This window comes from Cebus imitator, unplaced genomic scaffold, assembly GCF_001604975.1.
Source record: "Cebus imitator isolate Cc_AM_T3 unplaced genomic scaffold, Cebus_imitator-1.0 Scaffold177, whole genome shotgun sequence".
Lineage (NCBI taxonomy): Eukaryota > Metazoa > Chordata > Mammalia > Primates > Cebidae > Cebus > Cebus imitator.
In genome coordinates, this window is record NW_016107492.1 from 3,354,951 (window position 1) to 3,376,476 (window position 21,526).

The 21,526-nt window shown below is 32.0% G+C and overlaps 1 protein-coding gene across 8 annotated transcripts in view; it reads left to right on the forward strand.

The window, feature by feature from the left end:
• Positions 1-21,526, forward strand: part of MAPK10 (mitogen-activated protein kinase 10) — a 314,404-nt gene that overhangs the window by 240,370 nt on the left and 52,508 nt on the right. For 7 of the 8 annotated variants that reach the window (XM_017545154.2, XM_017545151.2, XM_017545153.2 and 4 more), the window contains exon 10: positions 18,629-18,811. In XM_017545154.2, the coding sequence (XP_017400643.1) occupies positions 18,629-18,811 (183 nt within the window). Of the gene's footprint in view, positions 1-3,039; positions 3,243-18,628; positions 18,812-21,526 lie in introns of those variants that run through there. The other variant, XM_017545155.2, reaches the window with a different exon arrangement.

Consider the following 21,526-nt stretch of genomic DNA (forward strand, 5'->3'; position numbering starts at 1 on the left):
ATCTAGTCTTACCTTGATTAGCAAAATATATATATCACTAATATATACAAATGCATATTATATTAGTGTATTTATGTATCCCAATATAGATAAATCAGTAGAGGGAAGGCTTACCATCTTTCTGTTCAATAGGAGTTGATATAAAATTCTTTTATTACATATTATTTGCTAGTGGGGATGACAAATTCATGAATTTTGGTACAATGGCTTTGTCTTGGGCCATAATCCTGTCTTGAGTACATAAAAATCCACATAAATGTATGTGTATATATTCAATTTTTGTAACTCAAGTAACAGAGCTTATCATTTCTAGGCACAAAGCTTAGCACTTTGGTAGCATAGATATAAATATGCTCTGGGAACAGAATGATGAGTAAAGTTAAAATGGGAATTAGAAAGAGTTCTAGGATATTTTCACCCAGAAAGATTTATTAAAATAAAGAAAATGAAATTCAATATGTACATCAGAATTTCAGATCTAGAGCTTTTATCTCTGCATTGTTTTTATGCAACAGCTTTGTGATCTATTAAATCTATTAAAGATACATTTTAAATAAATGTTATTTTACATTGGAATATCTCCTAGATCCCCCACACAAAAAAGAGAACTGGGAGATATACCAGTTATTAATAGCAGTTATTAAATCAACAACTGCATAGAACCAATTGAGGCTAAGGCAACACAGAGACTAGAATTCCGTTTAGGCCATCTCTTGTTATTGCTGTTGCTGTTGTTTAAAGGCATATGAAGAACAGTAAAAACAAAAACAAACACACACACAAAAAGGGATTTTAGCCTGAAAGATAAAATCAGCCAGTTTTAAGAGAGGTATGGTTAGGGATTACAGGTTATAGTTACATATTTCAAGGTTATTATATGGATGAGGAAACAAGGTCATTCCTATTTACATAGTGAAGAGAAGTTCCATAAAGTCAATGTGATTCAATATGTAGGATGCCTTTCTAAGTGGTTTCAATAATAAAAGAGATTGCCTAGTGAGCAGTTAGTTTCCTCCATTGGAAAGATTTCTTTATTATAGATGTAAATATACAATATAATTATGTAAATTTAAAATAAATAAACCTTTTCCATATATATTTAATTCCCAAATATAATTTTAATGTTATTTAATACATGATGATGCATAAATAATATTTATTGGGAATTTACTATGTACCAGGGAATTGTGCAAGGATCTTTTCCAGACATAACTTTTCAAGTCTTTCATAAAACTCTGCATAATAAATACAGTTTATCATCAATATTTTAGAGGATAAAATTGAGGTTTAGAGAGAAGTAACCTGGCCAAGGTTACACAGTTAGAAAGCAATGGAGTCGGTTCTCTAGTAGAAAAAGATGAGTATATCTGCCAGAGATATTATAAAAAATAGTTTTGTACTAAATAAGAAATAGAAATGGATGCTTCCTAAGTCCCAGACAGCTTGATGGCAGAATCCATTTTTTCTAAATGTTTGAATGAAGACAGGCAAGAGAAAACACTGCACATCGAGTTTTTTGGTCTCAATATTTTTTGTGTATCTCTTCCACAACATCTATAAGATACAGATATACCATGAATAGCAATTTTGTCAAACTGGTCTCTGGACAGTATGATAGGAATACTTGCAATTTAAAAATAAATATTTTTCAGAGATTTTTTTTCTTTAATAAAAGATTTCTCAATACCAACCTGTTGTGAGACAGATATTACTTGAAATTATAAACACGTTCATAATAAAGAGGTACACAACTGTTTGCTCTATCTTTCCCTGATATTTTTGCATGTCAGTTGCTTTCCTAAACTGGAAGCAAACAAATTTGCTTCTTTGGGTATGCTTATCGCCCTCAAAGCTGTAACCATTTCTTTGCAGTGATCATTTTGTTTAGGTGTTAAATCAAACAATGGAAACTTTGGGTTTAACCCAAGTGAGATTTTCACATTGGAATGAATCTCATGAGGAACTCTTTAAGGTCACTGCCAAATTACAAGATGTAATTTGAAAAGTAAGTGGAGCAAAATTATATTGTGCTGCTATCTTAATGCCTTTCCCTATTTGCTCCCCCTCAACATCCCTCATTCTTCTGGTTTATTTTTTTTTTCCTCATAAGTATGCCCTATCTCTCTTTCTGACTTTTGAGTAAAACAAATGAGTAACCAAGTATAGCTCAAGAAAGAGATACCCCTTTGTTGCTTTACCCTTCCCCATTTTGCCTCTCCCCGTGTGCACTCTGCCCTGGCTTCCTGGTTTTAAGTTCTGGATGATACCTGGCAATAGCAGAGAGATCATTCATTGTAATTTCACCTTGAATTCCAGGTTTCTTTACATTCACAGTCTCAGAAGAAGAATCAGCTCTTTAGACATGTTTTTTTTCATGTTGAACCATCCCATTTTGAAAGCTAGCATTTCTTATCATTATAAAGCAACTGTGTTTATAAGAATAAGACAAGGCTTCCTGCTGAGAAACATGCCCCTTTGATGGGAGTCAATGAAACTAAGACAGCATATCCTGAAACATTCATTCTTGAACTGGCTTTTCACTTCTGGAACTGTATTTTATTGATAGATAAGAGTAAATGTGTTTTCTAAAAGTAACTCTTTTGAGGTTGCTGGCAGCTCAGCTTTTCTTTTTTCTTATTCAAATATGTATACAAGAGTAAAAAAGAAATCGATTTGCATATTAACACTAGCTAGAATAATTTATGATAAAAATCGGTAGGATTCTAGTAGATGAATGCAAATTAGACCTTTTAAATCGAAACCTAAATTAATCATTGAATTATAATTGCAATGTAATATTATTCTACTTAGGTAACATTGGACAGCATTGTTAGTTCAGTTATATGACAGAAAAGGGCCTTGACAGTCTGTGTGCTCCCCTTTCTACTGTTTAAAATACTAATAATCATGGGACTGGCCTCTCATCCAGTCAGTGAAAAGTCAGGCTATTGCTCTATGGCATGGGTAGCCCAGTGTTTTCATTTATTTGTTGTTCTATTCCTGTGTTCTTGTTTATCTTCATTTCATTTTTGTTTTCAGTTGACATGTGGTCAGTAGGGTGCATCATGGGAGAAATGATAAAAGGTGCAGTGCTGTTTCCTGGCACTGATCGTATCCTTCTTAGCAGCCAGTGGTACCTCTGGGTGTTACTCTCAATTAATTCCCTTTTGTCTCAGATGCAATACTGCTTATGGCATTTGTTCACTGTCCCTAGAAAGTTTCTGTGAGACTCAATGTCAAATATTTACAAGCTGGCATTATGGCAGAGTAACTTTGTCTCTTAGTAAGATCTTATGTGTATAATACAGTAACAAATATGAAATAGTCAACCTGATATCAAAAGGTCTGCCTGAATTCAGCTCTACCAAACTAATAACATGGTTTACTTTTCTTTCTTGTTTTTGTTGTTGTAGATGTTTGAAAATTAAGATGTATTCATAGCTAGATAATAAATTAAAAAGTCTTTCAGTTCTAAGACTGAAGAGTTATACTTTGATATAATGAGAAATATTCATTTGGCATGGGCATTTTTATCAGATTCATGTTCTTCCACAAATACTTATTGGTTTATTTTCACATATATTTAGAAAGCATGCATGTGAATTTCATTTTACAGCTGATCAACTTTTTTCTAAAATTATTTTTCTTATTCACTTCATTTATGGGAATAATATCTCTAATTCCTTCTCTTATTTTCTGCATTTTATTAACAAGTACAATAATTAAAACCTCATTAATTGATAATGGCTATATATATCTGAAGAAATACATTGAAATCATGTGAATAATTACAAGTGATTCTGTCTTAAGCAGCAAATAATTAAGAAGTAAAGATCAAGGCTGGATGTGGCAGCACATGCCTGTAATCCCAACACTTTGGAAGGCTGAAGTGGAAGGATTACTTGAGCCCAGGAGTTTGAGACCAGCCTGGGCAACAGAGCAAGATCCCTGTCTCTACAAAAAATAAAAATAAAAAATTTAGCCAGGCATGGTGGGAGCACCTGTAGTCTCAGCAACAAAGAAACTATCTGGGAGGACAGCTTGAGCCTCAAGGTCAAAGCTGCAGTGAGCAGCGATTGTGCCGCTGCACTGCAGCCTAGGCGACAGAGTGAGACCCTGTCTCTAAACAAAGAAACAAACAAAAAGATTCCAGAGGTTCTGCAGTATTAAATAGATATGGATAGTGTGTGATTAGTGATTAGTATATGGATGTTCATGGGTCCTAGCATCAGGCTTAAAAATTAGTTACTCCCTTAGTTAGTTAAATATCCCTCTACACTTAGTAACTTATGAAAGTTTTATGTTTTCATCCTACTAAAGATAAAACCTCTGCTTCAATAACATACTTCAAAAATAAAATTGAGCCTATAATAATGGGGTTTTAATGTCTTATTAGACTAAATCTAGTTACTAATATGGTGCATCCATGGATGTTATAATTAGCCATTTGCTTTAAGTTTCTAACACCTACATTACAATTTTTTAGTAAATGTTTATAATGTAATGTATAAACTTGAGAATTAATATTTATATCTGGTTTTATATATATACATATATAAATATATATATAGTTTCATACATATATTCTCTATATATATTAAAAGAAATAGTTCTGGAAATGATTGAATTAGGCACTCAATTTTTGTTGGAAGAAAGAACTTAAAATACTTTGGTTAAAAATAAAGTTACACTGTTTTTACTTCTGATTATTCTTACTAAAAAGTTTTTTTCTCATCTTGCATTTGACACAATTTAAAAAAAAATCTGCCTATATTGCTGTTTTGTTTTCTAAAGATACATTTTATTAAATGACATATATAATTTACCACATCAATGATAATGCTATTTGAAACTATGCTGGCTTTCTAAAAACTAAATTCCCTTGGATTTCTTAAAAATCTGGAGGATTAAAAAAAATAATATTTCTTTTATTCTCAATTAATTATAACCTTGTGTTTGGTCTTTGGGAATAAATATAAAATTGTCTTTAAGTTTTGGCTGATTTTAGATAATTTGATGAAAATCGACTCAATTTGTTAACTTCTGGAAAAACTTTGTTTTTCCAGAAGTTCATTGTGGTTGAATAATTGGTGACTGAAATGAATAATTGCCACCTGTAAATTAAAATTAGTGTTTTAAAATGACTTTTGTTATGTTTGGGAGAGGAGCATCAAACACTGGGGGCAGTTGGTGGGGGTAGGGGAGAGACAGCGGGGGGTGAGAAGGGAGGGGAGAGTGGGGAGGGATAACATGGGGAGAAATGCCAGATACAGTATGCACCTAAAGTAAAATAAATAAATTTAAAAAAAAATTAAAACATTTCTACAACTGGCTTATTAAATACAATTTGACATTTCTTAGAATAGTTTCTTGGGAAAAGTTGCTTGTGTATCATTTTATAATTTGGGTGTCAAAATTTCTTGTAAATAATTGTTTAGGGTTCTGGTAATGTGGCAGTATCACATTCAATGCCTTTGATATTTGGATATTAAGTCCTTTATGGGGCTCTTGTATGGGGACATATTTGTAAATTCTTGGAGGACAAATAGGAATCATTTTCTCAAGTATGTCTTAACAATTGTGGGCTGTGGTCTCTTAATAATTTCAAATTTAGTTAAAGTTTTAAATCAGTCTTTTTAAAGCAAACAAATTATGAACACTGAATATCAAATAATTAACCTCTGAACATGTAAGACATTACTGATTTTAAAAATTCTGTTATTAGAAATGAGTTATCTGAAAAGACAATAAAATTATACCTAAATTTATTAGTAAAATAGAGACATTAAAATGGAGCTGGAGATATGCATATGTATGATATGCACCTATTTAATACATTATAGGAGTTATAGTTTTTTAATCAATATATCCTCATTTTATAAAAGCATTCTCAAAACAATAATTTCTAAAAGCTCTTGGAATATGAGCTATGCATCTCTTTTTTTAATTTTTAATTTTTCTGGGTACATAATAGGTATATATATTTATGGGGAACATGAGATGTTTTGATACAGGCATGCAATGCATAATAATCACATCATGGAAAATGGAATATCCACTCCCTCAAATATTTATCCTTTATGTTACAAACAATTTAATTATACTCTTTTGGTTATTTTAAAATATACAATTAAATTATTACTTACTGTAGTCACCTTGTTGTGCTGTCAAATACTAGATCTTATTAATTCTTTTTCTTTTATCCATTAACCATGCCCACCCACCACCTGGTCTGCTATCCTTTCCAGCCTCTGGTAACTATCCTTCTACTCTCTATCTCCCTGAGTTCAATTGTTCTGATTTTTAAAATTAATTTAACGGCTGACTCGGTGGCTCAAGCCTGTAATCCCAGCACTTTGGGAGACCAAGGTAGGCAAATCACCTAAAGTCAGAGGTTCAAGACCAGCCTGGCCAACATGGTGAAAACATGTATCTACTAAAAATACAAAAATAAGCCAGACATGTGGTGGCGGGTGCCTGTAATCCTAGCTACTCAGGAGGCTGAGGCAGAAGAATCCCTTGAACCTGGGAGGCGGAGCTTGCAGTGAGCCAAGGTTGAGCCACTGCACTCCAGCCTGGGTGACAGAGTAAGACTAGGTCTCAAAACAAAAAAATTAATTTTAAGTTCCAGGGTACATGTGCAGCATGTGCAGGTTTGTTACATAGGTAAACATACCATGGTGGTTTGCTGCATCTGTCAACCCATCACAGGTATTAAGTTCAGCATCCATTAGCTGTTTTTCCTAATGTTCTCCCTCCTCCCACTCTGCCCCCCAACAGAGCCTAGTGTATATTATTCCCCTCCCTGTGTCCATGTGTTCTCATTGTTCAGCTCCCACTTATAAGTGAGAACATGCAATGTTTGTCTTTCTGTGCCTTATCATTTCACTTAACATTTTAAAATGTACCACATTTTCTTTATTCATTCATCTGTTGATGGATGCTTAAGTTGCTTCCAAATGTTGGCTATTGTGAACAGTGCTGCAACAAACATGGGAGTGCAGAAATCTCTTCAAAATAGGGATTTCGTTTCTTTTGGGTATATACCCAGCAGTGGGATTGCCAGATCATATCGTAGCTCTATATTTAGTTTTTTGAGGAACCACAAAACTGTTCTCCATAGTTATTATACTAACTTACAGTTCTGGGAGTGCACAAGCATTCCCTTTCCTCCACATCTTCCCCAGTGTTTATTGTTGCCTGTTTTTGGATATAAGCTATTTTAACTGGGATGAGATGATATCTCATTGTAGTTTTGATTTGCATTTCTCTGATTATCAGTGATGTTAGCACTTTTTCATATGCCTGTTTGTCATTTGAATATCTTGTTTTGACAAATGTCTATTTAAATCTTTTGCCCATTTTTATTCAGATTATTAGATTTTTTCTTATAGAGTTGTTTGAGCTCCTTATACATTCTGGTTATTAATCACTTGTCATATGAGTAGCTTGCAAATACTTTCTCTCATTCTGTAGGTTGTCTCTTCACTTTGTTGATTGTTTTCGTGCTGTGCAGAAGCTTTTTAGCTTGACGTGATCCTATTTGTCCATTTTTGCTTTGCTTGCTTGTGTTTGGGAGGTATTATTCAAGAAATCGTTGCCCAGACCAATGTCCTAGAGAATTTCCCCAATGTTTTCTGATAGAAGATTGATAATTTATAGTCTTATATTTATGTCTTTAATCCATTTTGATTGAATTTTTGTATATGGTGAGAGATAGGGATCTAGTTTTATTCTCCTGCATACGGATATCCAGTTTTCCCACACAATTTATTGAGGGGACTGTGTTTTCCCCAGTTTATGTTCTTGGCACCTTTGTTGAAAATGAGTTCACTGTAGGTGTGTGGATTTGTTTCTGGGTTCTATTTTCTGTTCCATTATTCTATGTGTCTGTTTTTATGCCAATATCATGCTGTTTGGTTACTATAGTTCTGTAGTATAATTTGAAGTTGGGTAATGTGATTCATCTAATTATGTTCTTTTTGCTTAGGATAGCTTTGGCTATTCTAGGTCTTTTGTGGTTCCATATAAACTTTAGGATTGTGTTTTCTATATGTGAAGAATGCCACTGGTATTTTGATAGGGACTACATTGAATCATAGATTGCTCTGGGTAGTATGGACATGTTAACAATATTTGTTTTTCCAATCCATGAATATATAATATCTTTCCATTTTTTTGTTTGCTATTCAATTTTTTTCAACAGTGTTTTAGAGTTTTTATTATAGCGATCTCCCACTTGTTTGCTTAAATTACTTCTTTGGTACTTTATTTTATTTGTAGATATTATAAATGGGATCACTCTTTTGATTTCTTTTTCAGATTGCTCACTGATGTCATATAGAAATGCTACTGATTTTTGTTTGTTAATTTTGTATCCTGCAACTTTACTGAATTTGTTTATCAATTTAAATGTTTTTTTTGATGGAGTCTTTGTTTTCGCAAACATAACGTCATATAACCTGCAAACAAGAATAGTTTGACTTCTTTTCCAAGTTGAATGGTCCAGAAATGCCATCCAAGAGCCAAATAATGAAATTGGTACCTCAAGAGCCTGCTTGGTCCTCTACCCACACTGTGGCTAAGCTGGTGCCTAAGGTACAAGACAAAATCCCCTTTATTTTCTCTCTGCTGTTTTGTCTCAACCCATAGTCACCACGATTGGGAATGTGCCAAGTCTCACCTGAGGCCAGCAAGTCTCAGAGTTTCACCCAAGCCCCTCAACATAGCACCTGGGTATTGCTGCTGGCTATTCAGGGCCCAAGGACCCTTCAGTTAGCAGGTGATGAATTCTGATACGAATTGTTCTTTCCCTTTAAGGCAATGGATTCTCTTCTGTTCTACGGTGTATCTAGAAATCTCATCTGGAAACTGGGGGCTGGAAGGGAGGCCACACAACTCTGATTGTTGTCCTGGCCTACTGTGGTTGAGCTGATATCCAAAATGCAAGACAAAGTTCTTTGCACTCTTCACTCTCCTTTCCTCACGTGAATGGAAGAGGTCTCTTTTGGAACTGTGAGCTCTGCACCATGACACTGATGACCCAAGGCATTTATTATTAGGAAAACCTTGTACATATGCCCTTGTAAACATATATTCATAGCACCATGGTTGTAAAAGAAAAAACAAGAAAATCTGTATATATTCCAAAGTCTACTTATAGGATGATGAGTTAGTTATAGATACCCATAGACTGAAATACTACTCAGCTATGAAAATGACTTAACCATGTCCAGTCCATAACATGAATAAATCTGAAAAATACAATGTTAAGTTTTTTAAAAAGCAAGTTACAAGCAAGTCACAAGAAAGTGACTTAACCATGTCCAGTCCATAAACATGAATAAATCTGAAAAATATAATGTTAAGTTTTTTAAAAACAAGGCAAAAAACAATGAGTTAGGGGAGGGGTGATGCCAGCACTCCCTTAGTTGCTCTGGCTGGTGTATCAGTAAGTCACATGTCCCAAAAGTCCATTGACTCTAAGCCCAGTTCAGGACTAGGATTCTCCTAGGAGTTTCAGTCCTAGTGACCTAGACTGCCTTTCAAGTTTATTCTCAGCCCAGAGCAGTTTAGCCTGGTGTGGGAACTCAAGTACTGATTGTTGGGATTGGCGATTCCCCTCTGGCTAAGGCTGGTTTAAATGCGCCTCCTGTGGGCAGGTGTTCGCTGAGTTTGGTTTGGTTTTACTTTCTGCTATAACAAGGGCAGCATTGAGTTCAATTCCTTACAATTGCAGCTCTCCCTCTTCCTGTCACACAGAATTACTCTTTGCACTATGCTGCTGGGGATGGGGAAGGGGTGGGACTGGCAATTCAAGACAGTTTCTCCTGGCTTTCAGTACCTCTTTCAACAATATGGGAATTTAAAACAGGTACTATGAGTGGTCATCTGATTTTTAGTCCCTATGAAGGTGTTTTTTGGTATAGGTAGTTGTTAAATTAGGGTCCTTTTAGGGGGAATGATTGGTGGAGCCTTCTATTTTGCCATCCTGTTCTGCCTCCTCAGACACATGTCTTAATATATGAACTAACTCAAGAGCAAAACTTAAAATGTTGAAAAGATATTCTTTTATCTTTTGTGCCTACAAAAGTTTGACACGTTGTTTTTAGTAGTAAGAAATTTAGATAACCACACAGTTCTTAAAGGAATTTATATGCTACATTATAGTAGATAATGTTAATTGAATTTTATTCAATCAAATATGTTTTTAATGCTCTATAAAAGAATCAAAATTTAACTGTTGGGATAATTTTGAGGAGGGGAGATGCAATGAATTATATCATAGTTGACATTTTATTTAAGAAATTGTAAGATAAACAAGTGAGTTAATATTAAAAGCATAGCTTTTGAATAGGATTAATAAATAGACACACATATGCTACCATTCAGGTTAAAAAACAGTACATTCCCAATGCTACTTAATATTTTTATGTGCTCCACAGCAGCGACATCCTCCCATTTCCACACGGAGCTGGCCATAGTTCTAAATATCTGTTTTTACTGTATCTGTGATTTTCCTTACGTTTTTACTATATGCATATTTATCTTTAAACAATCTATGGTTTAGTTTTATGTATTTTACATGCCGTACTATCATCATTATCTTGTGCCTTGCTTTTTAAAAAACTTAACATTATATTTTTCAGATTTATTCACGTTTATGGACTGGACATGGTTAACTCATTTTCATTGCTGAATAGTATTTCAGTCTATGGGTATCTTTAACTAACTCATTATCCTATAAGTAGACTTTGGAATATATACAGATTTTATTGTTTTTTTTTTCTTTTACAAACCATAGTGCTATGAATATATGTTTACAAGAGCACATGTGCAAGGTTTTCTTAATAATAAATGCCTGGAATCATAGGTGTACACATTTTTAACTTTCCCATGTAACATCAAATTGATTTCTAGAGTAACAGTTTATATACATGGTCCACATCCTCATCAACTTTTGCTATTGTCATATTTATTTTTAAATTTGTTACCAATCCCTTGTATTTAAAATACTATTTCATTGGAGGTTTAATTTACACTTCCTTGTCTACAAGGGAGGCTAAGGATATTTTTCTATGTTCACAGGCCACTAGCATTTTCCTTTGATAAAATATCTCTTATAAAACAAAGAATGAACACAGTTTTTTCTGTTGTGTTTTTTTCCTGTTGATTAGTAGACATTCTTTATATAATTTGGCATCTAATTTTTGTCAGTTTTATGTGTTGCAAATATCTTCTTGTATTTGGATTATTTTCCCATTTTATTTTATAGTAATTTTAGAAGCTGGCAGTCTGTCTTTTCCTATAATTTGTATGTTTTATGTCTTCACAATCATTTGATACTGCTATATTGTGCTATAACTTTACTGGAAATATTTTAAAGTTTGGTTTCTTACAGTTAAACCATTAGTCCACATGGAATTGATTTTTTTTTTCTGTGTGAAAGAATCCACTTTATTCGAGTTTCATTTATTGATTAGCTTACTTTTTCTTTACAGATCTATAATGCTGTCTCTCTAATAAGTCTCCACATGTTTGGGGGAGGAGTGTTAAGTCCTAGGCTCTGTGTTCTGTTCCACTGGTTCGTCTGTCTCTGGACCATGAACACCCTTTCTTAATGAATATAAATATATGCTCTTCACTTACATCAGATAGGGTAAATACCCTTCTTTTTTTCTCTTGGTTATCTTCAGAAGTATCTTGACTATTAATGCACCATTGCTCTTCTATTAAGATTTTAGAATTGACTTACTAACTTTTTAAAAAAGATCCCTATTGGTATTTATTTTGGAGTTGTATTTAAAGTTCAATTTTTAATAAAATGCTATTTTAATTAAGATGATTATTTTAATCTTTCTCTTGAACATAAAAGGATCTTGGCAAATGCTTATTTAGATAATTATTGTCCTGACTTAAATATGCTATCAATGTCCAGTATTTTAGTTTTCTTTTTAGGCTCATCAATTGACAATATTGTGATTTTTATTTTCTTTGCATAAAGGTGGTTTGTTTATACTTACCCTTATGATTGCTATTTTTTGGCTTATCACTACCCCTTACATTTTGACCTTTTATTTTGAGATTATTATTATTTTCTCCTTAAGTATGTCTTTAGGAAGTATCTTTAGTGGAGTCTTCGATATTAAAACTCTATTTTAATTGAGGTTTCCTTATCTGAAAGATAGATTGGTTATAGAATTTTACAGTGAAATTGATTTTTTTTTTTTTTGGCGTTTGAAAGATATTATTCTACTTGCTTTTTTATTCCAGTATTGCTGGTAAATAATCAGTTGTCAGTGTAATAGGCATATTAGGAGATAATCTGTCCTTTTCCTTCATTTGGGATTTTTTTTTTTCTTGGGTATTTGATTATCTGCTGTTTCTCTTCTATGAGACTCGGTGTGGATTTCTTTTTATTTATCTTCCTTGAGAATCATTGTTTCCTAGATTCCAACCTTTCTTCAGTTACTGGAATTTCTCAGCTGTTGTTTCTTTGAATATTTTATTTCTTCCATTTTTTGTATTCTGTCTGTACAAAACTCTGATTGGGTGTAAAATAGACATTAATTTATAACATAAATATTTTTGAGCACCTACTGTATACTGGGTACTTCTTGTCTCCAGAAATACATTAGTAAAAAAAAAAAAAACTGACAAAAATTCTTATTATCATGATATTTACATTAAAAAATGCAAGATACTAAAAGAAGGTGATAATAGCTATAGAATAAGAGAGACCAAACTGCTAGGATGGAGGCAAGAACAACCTCTATCTTCCTTTTTTAGTTTAAATATCAAAAGTTTTTTCAACTATGCTTTAAGTGGTATATTTTCTTGACCTCATATAATTGATTGCCTCTTCTTAACTTTCACTGTATGTAGTATTATATACAGAAATGAATGTAATTTTCTAGATTTGGTCTTACAGAACAGAGTGCAGTGTCCCTGAATTTCTCTTAAGTAGAGTCTATATTTCTGTTAGTGTAGACTGTTTGTATTAGCTCTTTTGTTTATAATTATTTACCAAATTGGAAAGGGCTTTAATACTTTTCATCTTTAAAATAGAGATGCCAAATTACATGATCTCCAAGGTCTCTTCCCACTTTCAAAATACTATCTCATGCTGAGAGAACCAAGTCCAATATTTTTGAGATCAGAATATCGTACAACTGAATGATATTTACAAAAATGACATTTTTGTAAATATCATTCAGTTGCTATTTACAAAAAAATAAAACTACCAACAAAAAATTAGTCTCATAAGAGGCCTATGCAAATGAAACTCCCCAAAGATTAACCTTCAATAGCTTAATGAAAATTCTGCCATTGCAACACATTAGTGTTGGAAGAAATAAAATATTCAAAGGATTGGATTTCCTTGTAAGTTACATGCCTCTCCATTTTTTTAATTTTTTTTAATAATATTATTGATCACCTACTCTGTTTCAACTGTGAATTTTATCTCTGTGAATATGGTAAATGTAGGATTTATATCTAATTTATTTTTGATTTCCTCAAAATACTTAGCATAGTTTCACATAATAGGTTGTCAATATACATTTTTTATATCAGTGAGGAGATTGACAAATATTTACAAGTGTTTCTCAACCTCAGCAGTATTGACATTTTAGACTGAATAGTTCTGTATTCTGGGCATTTTTTTTATTTCTAAGTAGGGATAGAATATAATAGTGAATAGATTTATATAAAGTTCCAAATATTAGCCTTTGGATATTCCATGTCCCATATTGTAACACTAGCAATGTGCTAGTGCCAGAGTACAAATGGCCTTTTATTTAATTTTCCAGCTTCATGTTGTGGATGTGTTTTGGCTTACAATTCTTCTTTCTATGCTCAACTATAATTAAAACAGATGTTAGTTACAATTGTTCATTTAGTCTTATTCATATTTCCTGTTACCAGAATCTGACAAGGACTTTTGAAAGGAAAATAACATTTTCAAATAAAAAATACCCTAAAAACATTTTTTTAAAGAAACAAAACAATTCAAAACATAAACCTGGAAATCTAGATTCAGAACTCTATATATTTGTGCATATATACACATATATATCTCTTTATAATTATTTTTAGAAAAAAATTCTTTTAACCACAAATTTAATCACAAGGAACTATAATTAGTACTTTCCATGGTAATAGCAGCATACAATTTTAGTTCTCCCACAGATGATGAGGGACAGAATTCTTCTCCATTTACTGGGAGCCTACAAGTGCCACTTACTATAATTTCCCATGGACTTTGCAGGAAAATTGCATGGGCAAAGAAATAGAGATTAGTACTTTTCTTTCTCCAAGTATTCTCAGGTGAATGACCCCCAATTTTTCGGTAACAAATAGGTGTGGAATAATCTTTTGGTGAATCTGATCCTATTCTCATTTGTATCATAAAACTGAAAGATGTTAGCATTTTATTCTTACAGCTGGACTTAGTAACTCACAAGAGACTTTTGGTATATTCTACACTAGTATTTCTCAAAATATAATCCCATACTTGATTACAATTACCACTGGTGTTTTTGTGATATCAGCCCAGACCTGTGGACTCAGAATCTTGCAGATCAATGAGTAGGGAGAAGGGATCTGTATTTTTGTTAAGTTCCCTGTGTTATGAATATTCAAGTTTGGGAACCACTGTTTAATATTATAATGCCTAATACATGGCTTATGTGCCTTAATTTCCTAATTGTGCATCTGTTGCAGACATAATAATTGATCACAACATTTTTTCCTGCAAAGCTAATATAAAGCCACATAAATCTACTCAACATTGTGCCTAGACAGCTGGTTGGCGTGGATGACAAGTCTCTCTTGGAACGATTCTATACCAACATTGCTATTTGGCAATATTGTCCTTCCCTAAGGACATAGCTAAGAATTTAGAGAGAAACACTGATGTTCTTTAAATTGCAAAGAGAAGTCAGAAAATTTTTGCATAAAGAATTGGATATAAGACCTAGAGCAGAGTAGAAAGCAAGTCAGAAACTATGAAGTGTCAGCTCTGGAAATCACATTCATAACAACAAAAACAATCAATGATAGAGGAAAACATAAACAGATGATGTAGTCATTCAAAGGACACAATTAAATGAGGCCATTAAATAGCTCTTTATGATTCTATTTAGTAAGCTCTGAAGGCTTAAATATGGATGGCACAAATTATTTTCATAATTATGACCCAAAATACCCAGAAAAGGATAAGTCTTATAAGGGCCTGTGCAATGAAGAAGCCCCAAAATTGACCTTTTCATACCTTAGGTTCAAGGCATTATTGTTTTAGAAAGTTCCCTAACAAAGGAAGCTAAAGAAAGAGAAGTGCTTGAAATGTAAGTTATTAGCTAATTGATAATATTAATTAAAAATATTTTCAATCTTAGGTTTTCAGATACTCATTTTTACATTTATATTTACTTTGTTTATTCTCCTATTGTAATACTATTTATTGAAGAACTCAGTAATAACATTTGTATATTGTCTTGACATCATGCTCTGTAAAATTGAACTTCTTGCAATATAGCTCCACTTTTATGCAATCAATTTAGAATTATATCAGGTGATTTACTGTCAAATAAGTCTTACTAAATGTCCCTTTTCCATTTGTATTCAATTAATTTGATAAGGGTATATGTTAAGATGATAATTTCTTAAGAAGTACATCAAAAATATAAAAACAAATATACTTATTGCTTTTGTGATAACTGCACAGAGCTAGGATCTGTAAATCCTCACTCTGTGTGGTATAAAAATGATAACTTATGGATATTGTAAAGCCAATAAATTATTCTTCAAAAATGATTTTGGCCATTCTTTAAAAAATATTTATCATGTTAATAATTAACACATAATCATAAAATCTAGTCAATATTTTATGTATTTTAAAAATGTAATCATTGTGGAGATCTGTTTTTCCATTTAAAATATCACCTATTTTCTATATAAAATACATTTTCTATATAAAATATTAAGAAAACTAATTGTTTCATGGGAATATGTTAACCAGATAGACTAAGGAAGGGGCTTCAGAGACATTCTTTAAGGGAATTGCTTCTGACAAAACACACCATTAATTTTATGGCCATATTAAAGCAACTTTTTACCATATCATTCCAAATTTACTCTTTTCCTTACTGGAATACTTGAAATAAGCACTGAACATGCAAACAAGAGATGGGACTTCTAGTCTTGGCTTAGGTTAGGTTAATTACTACTATAAAGAAAAATCATGTACTCAACTAAATTGTACATAGTGGTTCATGTTAGTATCCCATGAACACCTGGAAAACAAGTACTTACCATATGTAGACATACATACCCATATGTTTATGGGAAGAAAAAACTTGCAATGGATTGGTTAAATAAAGACACAGACTTTTAAAGATGGCTGCAACACAGATTTGCAGTGTGAACATTTAACTATTTCATTGACAATGATAAAGATTCTTGCCACCCTTCTTCTTGTAAGCCATTGCATCGAGAACCACAACAGTGTTTCATTTAAAAGCAATCTAAGGCAGGAATGAACACGAGTGTGTCTATGGACTCTAATTATGATTTATTAAAAGATGCATTTTTAACAATTCTTATTTAACAAATTCCAGAATATCTGACTCTCTTTAAACTTTAATGTAGAAGCATCACTTTTTTTGTTTTGGGAATACTTCTTTAAAAGCAATTCTTTACTGTATATCTTTATGATTCTAGCAAATGTAATTAGGATGTAATACTATGTTGGGATTATTTTGCCAACTTTGTTAAATGACTTAGTTACAGAAAATATGACATCCTCTTAGCCTCTATTTTAAGTTTGACATCAAATAGAATTTTGAGGAAGTTTGGCCAATGATGAAATGATAGCTTGGTAGGGCACGGTAACCCAACTGTTTAAAAAATATGTCTCTTCATAATTTGTAATGACAAGCTCTTAGGTTTTATTTTACTATACTAATGTATTCTATTCAGTACGTCTACGTGCTATGGATATAGCTTACCTATATCCATAGTAGTAATACAGGCTCTTGTCTAAGAGTAATTTGTAACTCTAACCTTATATAATGTTTTAGTTTTATTATTTCTAGTGAATTACTACTGCATTTTCTCATGCACATGATAATTAGATGAGCTTTTATCAAAGCATGTTCTTATTTAATTGTTGCTACTATTTTGTACAGGAATGTTATTGTTTTTCCCACATTTGTTTCTTATGTTGATAGTCTGTAGTTACATGTTTTTTATTTATATATTTATTTATTCCAATAACTGAGAGAATATGTAGTAATTTAAGTTTTATTCAGCCAGATTACAGGAAGAAGAGGATTTGCAAATTAATTTGATTTTATCTTTGTTCAATCTCCTAGCTACTGTGTATTATATATTTATTTTTGTTGAATACAGTTAAGTTTATATTTAATCAGGATTGACAATCTTTTTTAGTCCAAACCTCTTGAATAACTAGGAGTAAAGACTTTACAAACTTCAACTAAGTAATATTATAGTAAGAGTCCCTTAACTGTCATACCGTACCTTAGTGGAATGAATTAACCAAACACAAAAGAACAGAGTTGTAGAAGAATAAGCAATGTAGGAGAGAATACTGCTTGCAGTATTGGATGTAAGGGGAATTTCCAAGGTCTCTATTATTCACTGACACATGGCAAGGAAAACTGTTTGAAATCAGTTGTTTCCAGCTGGTTCTTCAGAGTAGATGGTGTTTATCACTCTCAAGGCTCTGATATGTCAAATAGTAATGATAGATGATAAAAAGAATCTTAGTCAGTGAGTTTGTCTGCCAAAAGAGCTAGCTCCGATTTAAGAGGGTATTAATTTTCATAGAGAGGCAATATTTTTTCTATGGTATTCCTTAAGCTTAATGTACTTTCTAAACTTGGATGTACTCAGATAGAAATCTGTTGTTTTAAATTGAAATTCCTCTGTTCACTCACATATTTCATTGAAAACAATATTCAGTAATGTCAGCGGTAAAAATAAGTATGAAATAGGTGATTTCTTTCTTTAATAAATATGATTTTTAGGGATTTGGCAAAGAACTGAGCTGTTTTACTGTCAAAAGTTATATTGATATGCATGACGTATACAAATAGAAAAAAATTCCAGAGTTTTAGAGAAAAAAAAATATCTTAAAGGTAATTTAGGAAAATGTAAATGAATATAATCTAAAATACTTGTTTACTTGTCATTTAAAAATATAAATAATAGAGGTAACTTCAGGATAAAAACATCACTATAATGTGTCGTTATATATTTTTATTCTAAGGCACGTGATTATATAGAAGTTTATCTGAAGAATATCAAATTCGTCTTGTGTTATTTGAATAACTTTTTATCTGTACAATGCAAAGACTATTTCATGATATCTTATTTTGTTAAATAATTACTAGTTTTCCAAAAGTATATAAGTTTCATAAATGAATTTAAAATTTCAAGAAGACTCATACGCTGACAAGTCTGATTTTGCATTTTCATGCTTTGTTGCTTATTAATCCTCTAGTTGCATTAGTGACTGTTTAGGACTTTGAGAAGAGTTAGCCTCCCAGTTGTTGAAAGGCTAGTGGTCTGTACTTCCTTTTTCCCTTAACTGTTCAATTCTCAGATATTGACCAGTGGAATAAGGTAATTGAACAACTAGGAACACCATGTCCAGAATTCATGAAGAAATTGCAACCCACAGTAAGAAACTATGTGGAGAATCGGCCCAAGTATGCAGGACTCACCTTCCCCAAGCTCTTCCCAGATTCCCTCTTCCCAGCGGACTCTGAGCACAATAAACTCAAAGGTATGCTCTTCAAGAATGACTTAAGAACAACTATGAGGGTGAGGGGCCAAACAAGTACACGGTATAGAGACATCAGCCTCTTTCTCTTTGTTTCCTTTTATGTTTAGTTGACACATGATAATCGTGCATATTTATGGAATACAGGGTGATATTTTGAAATGTGTATGGAAGTATAATGGTCAAATCAGAGCAATTGGTATAACCTATCACCTCAAACATCGATCAGTTCTTTAATTGGCACAATTTCAAGTTAAAGAGAGATATTTCTTGGAAGATCTTTCCTACAAAGGGGAGAAACCATGGATTTTAGATCTGAATATTCAGAGGGAAGGATAGTATGATGATGCTGTGCACTATGTATTTCATGGGGGGTTATTTAGAATCCTAAACTTATTTAACTCTGAAAGACCAATATAATATACATATATACATTGAAATCATGGTTTCAATCCTTTTTATTACCTAAAAATATTTTCAGTGCAAAGTTTAGTTGCAAGATCTTGGAGATGCAGATCTGAATTTCTTTTTTTTGTTAAAAATTTATGGAGTGCTTAAATTATTTTTTAATTTAAAATAGTAGCTGAGATTTTATATACATTTTTTATTCAATATAAACACTTCCATTGATAAGTCATTTTTTCCTATCACTTTGTTGGCAGTTAATGTATTTGAGTAACAAATATCTTCACCCACAAAATTGACTTGATAATGCCTCAGTCTCATTTGGAGACATGGAATAAATTTGGCAATGCATAAATTGTAATATAAATAATAATACCAAATTCTTATAATTTGGGACACTCCTGGAAATCTGATTTTGAAATAAATCTGTTTCCCTCCTGCCTGGCTTCAAATATGTCCCTCTGCCTTAAAGTCTGTATGACCCTGAGCAAGTTACCTAATTTTTCTTTCCTTCTTTTAACAAATGAACATAGAGGGAACCTACCTTATAGGGTTGTTGGGAAGATTAATTGACTTAATAATTTGTCGAACACTTAGAGCAGTGCCTGGCTCACTGTGGGTGCTCAGTGACATTAAATATAATAAAAATAGTAGTTTTAAGATGTATCTATAAATTATCAAAAAATAAAAACTTAGGACACATGCTTTTTAAATTTAGTCCCAAATGTTATATGAACAAATTAATTATCTACAGAGTTAACTTACAAGCTTAATATGTATAGCTGAGGAAGACTTAAAGGAGATGAGGAATCTAAAATGTGGTGCCACTGTTTTCCAGGATGTTTTTATATCTTCTGAACTTTTATCTAATGGGTTTTAAATGTGCAACACTGTTTCTGAGCTCTTAACACATGTTGCACAGTTGGATTTCTTCCTTCAGCTGCCTCTATGGACTGTCTTACTGACAATGGACAAAATTATTTCTAAATCTACTGGTTTTAAGATCAACATTGCCTGTATCCAGTTTGAAAAAGAGCTGATACTCCAAGTAAAGATCTTGCAGAAATCATGCCTTCCTGATACTAATTGAGATATCAGGCAAAAGTAATCCCTTCTTATGAAGACACTTGCAACAATACAGAGACAAAAAGCCCTCATTCAACTATTGTATGAAATCACAATAAAAAGGCTATTAAGATACTATGTTTCGTAATATAATTACAATTTTCTTGAGTTTACTTTTTAATTCAATTTGAATCTCTGCAACTATATTACTTTTGTAAATGATAAATTAGTTTGCATATTTGATTGATTTTAATTTTTAATATAAAATTGACAAACATAAATAATCATAGTATACAAATAACCAAAGAGAAGAATTTATTATACTGTATTTGGAAAAGAGCATAACACATTGCTTTCAAATGAAAGAATGAAAGAGAATGCATTGAAACGTTTTCCCATATTGTTTCCTAACAATAGTATTGATCATTGTTTCTTAGCAAGATGATTCGGTATTGGTGTAGTTCATGATCCTATTCATGAACAGTCCACTCTAATCCCAGCTTTTTCTAAAAACAGAAAAATGGATGGATTTGATGAGAGAATCTATGAGAATTGTACATGAATTTGGATGTAAAATCAGTTACAAATTAAAGAGATCTTTAAAGCAATGAATAAATAAACACAGCCCTGTTAGGCTATTAGGAGGCCATTGACAATGAGAAAATTAAATATTGAGTAAACCTATAAGTATTTCTGTATCTCTGTTGTTCCCGTGCAGTTCAGAGTTTTAATTTAAAAGTAATAATAGTTTCTAGGATTGAGTTTCCCAAAAAAATGTTAATAAAAAGTTCTCAAATTTGATTTAACTAGTGATTTTTTCATATTTGTTAAGAACATTAAAAGATATATTTATTGATTACCAAGTAAATTGGTAATTATTATCAATTACTAATTGGTAATAATAATTTATTAATTACCAAAAAATACAGGTAAAAAATTAATTGCTATATTTTAACTGTAGTATAATTAATATTATGTGAAAAATACATGAACAGCACTAGAAAAAAATATGCCAAGAATTATAGTCATTGCCTCTAGCTAAGGGGGTTAGACATTATTTCCTGATTTTTATATTTTATATAATTTTCAAATTTGTAGAATTAGCTCAGTTGTCTTAATCTGAAAATTGATTAAATAAAAACTGATACATGTCCACAGAGTCATCTATGTTGATTGTTTGAAAACCAATTTATTTTTTTCTCTTTAATTTGATGTCTTACCATATATTTAGAATAAACAATATTTTAA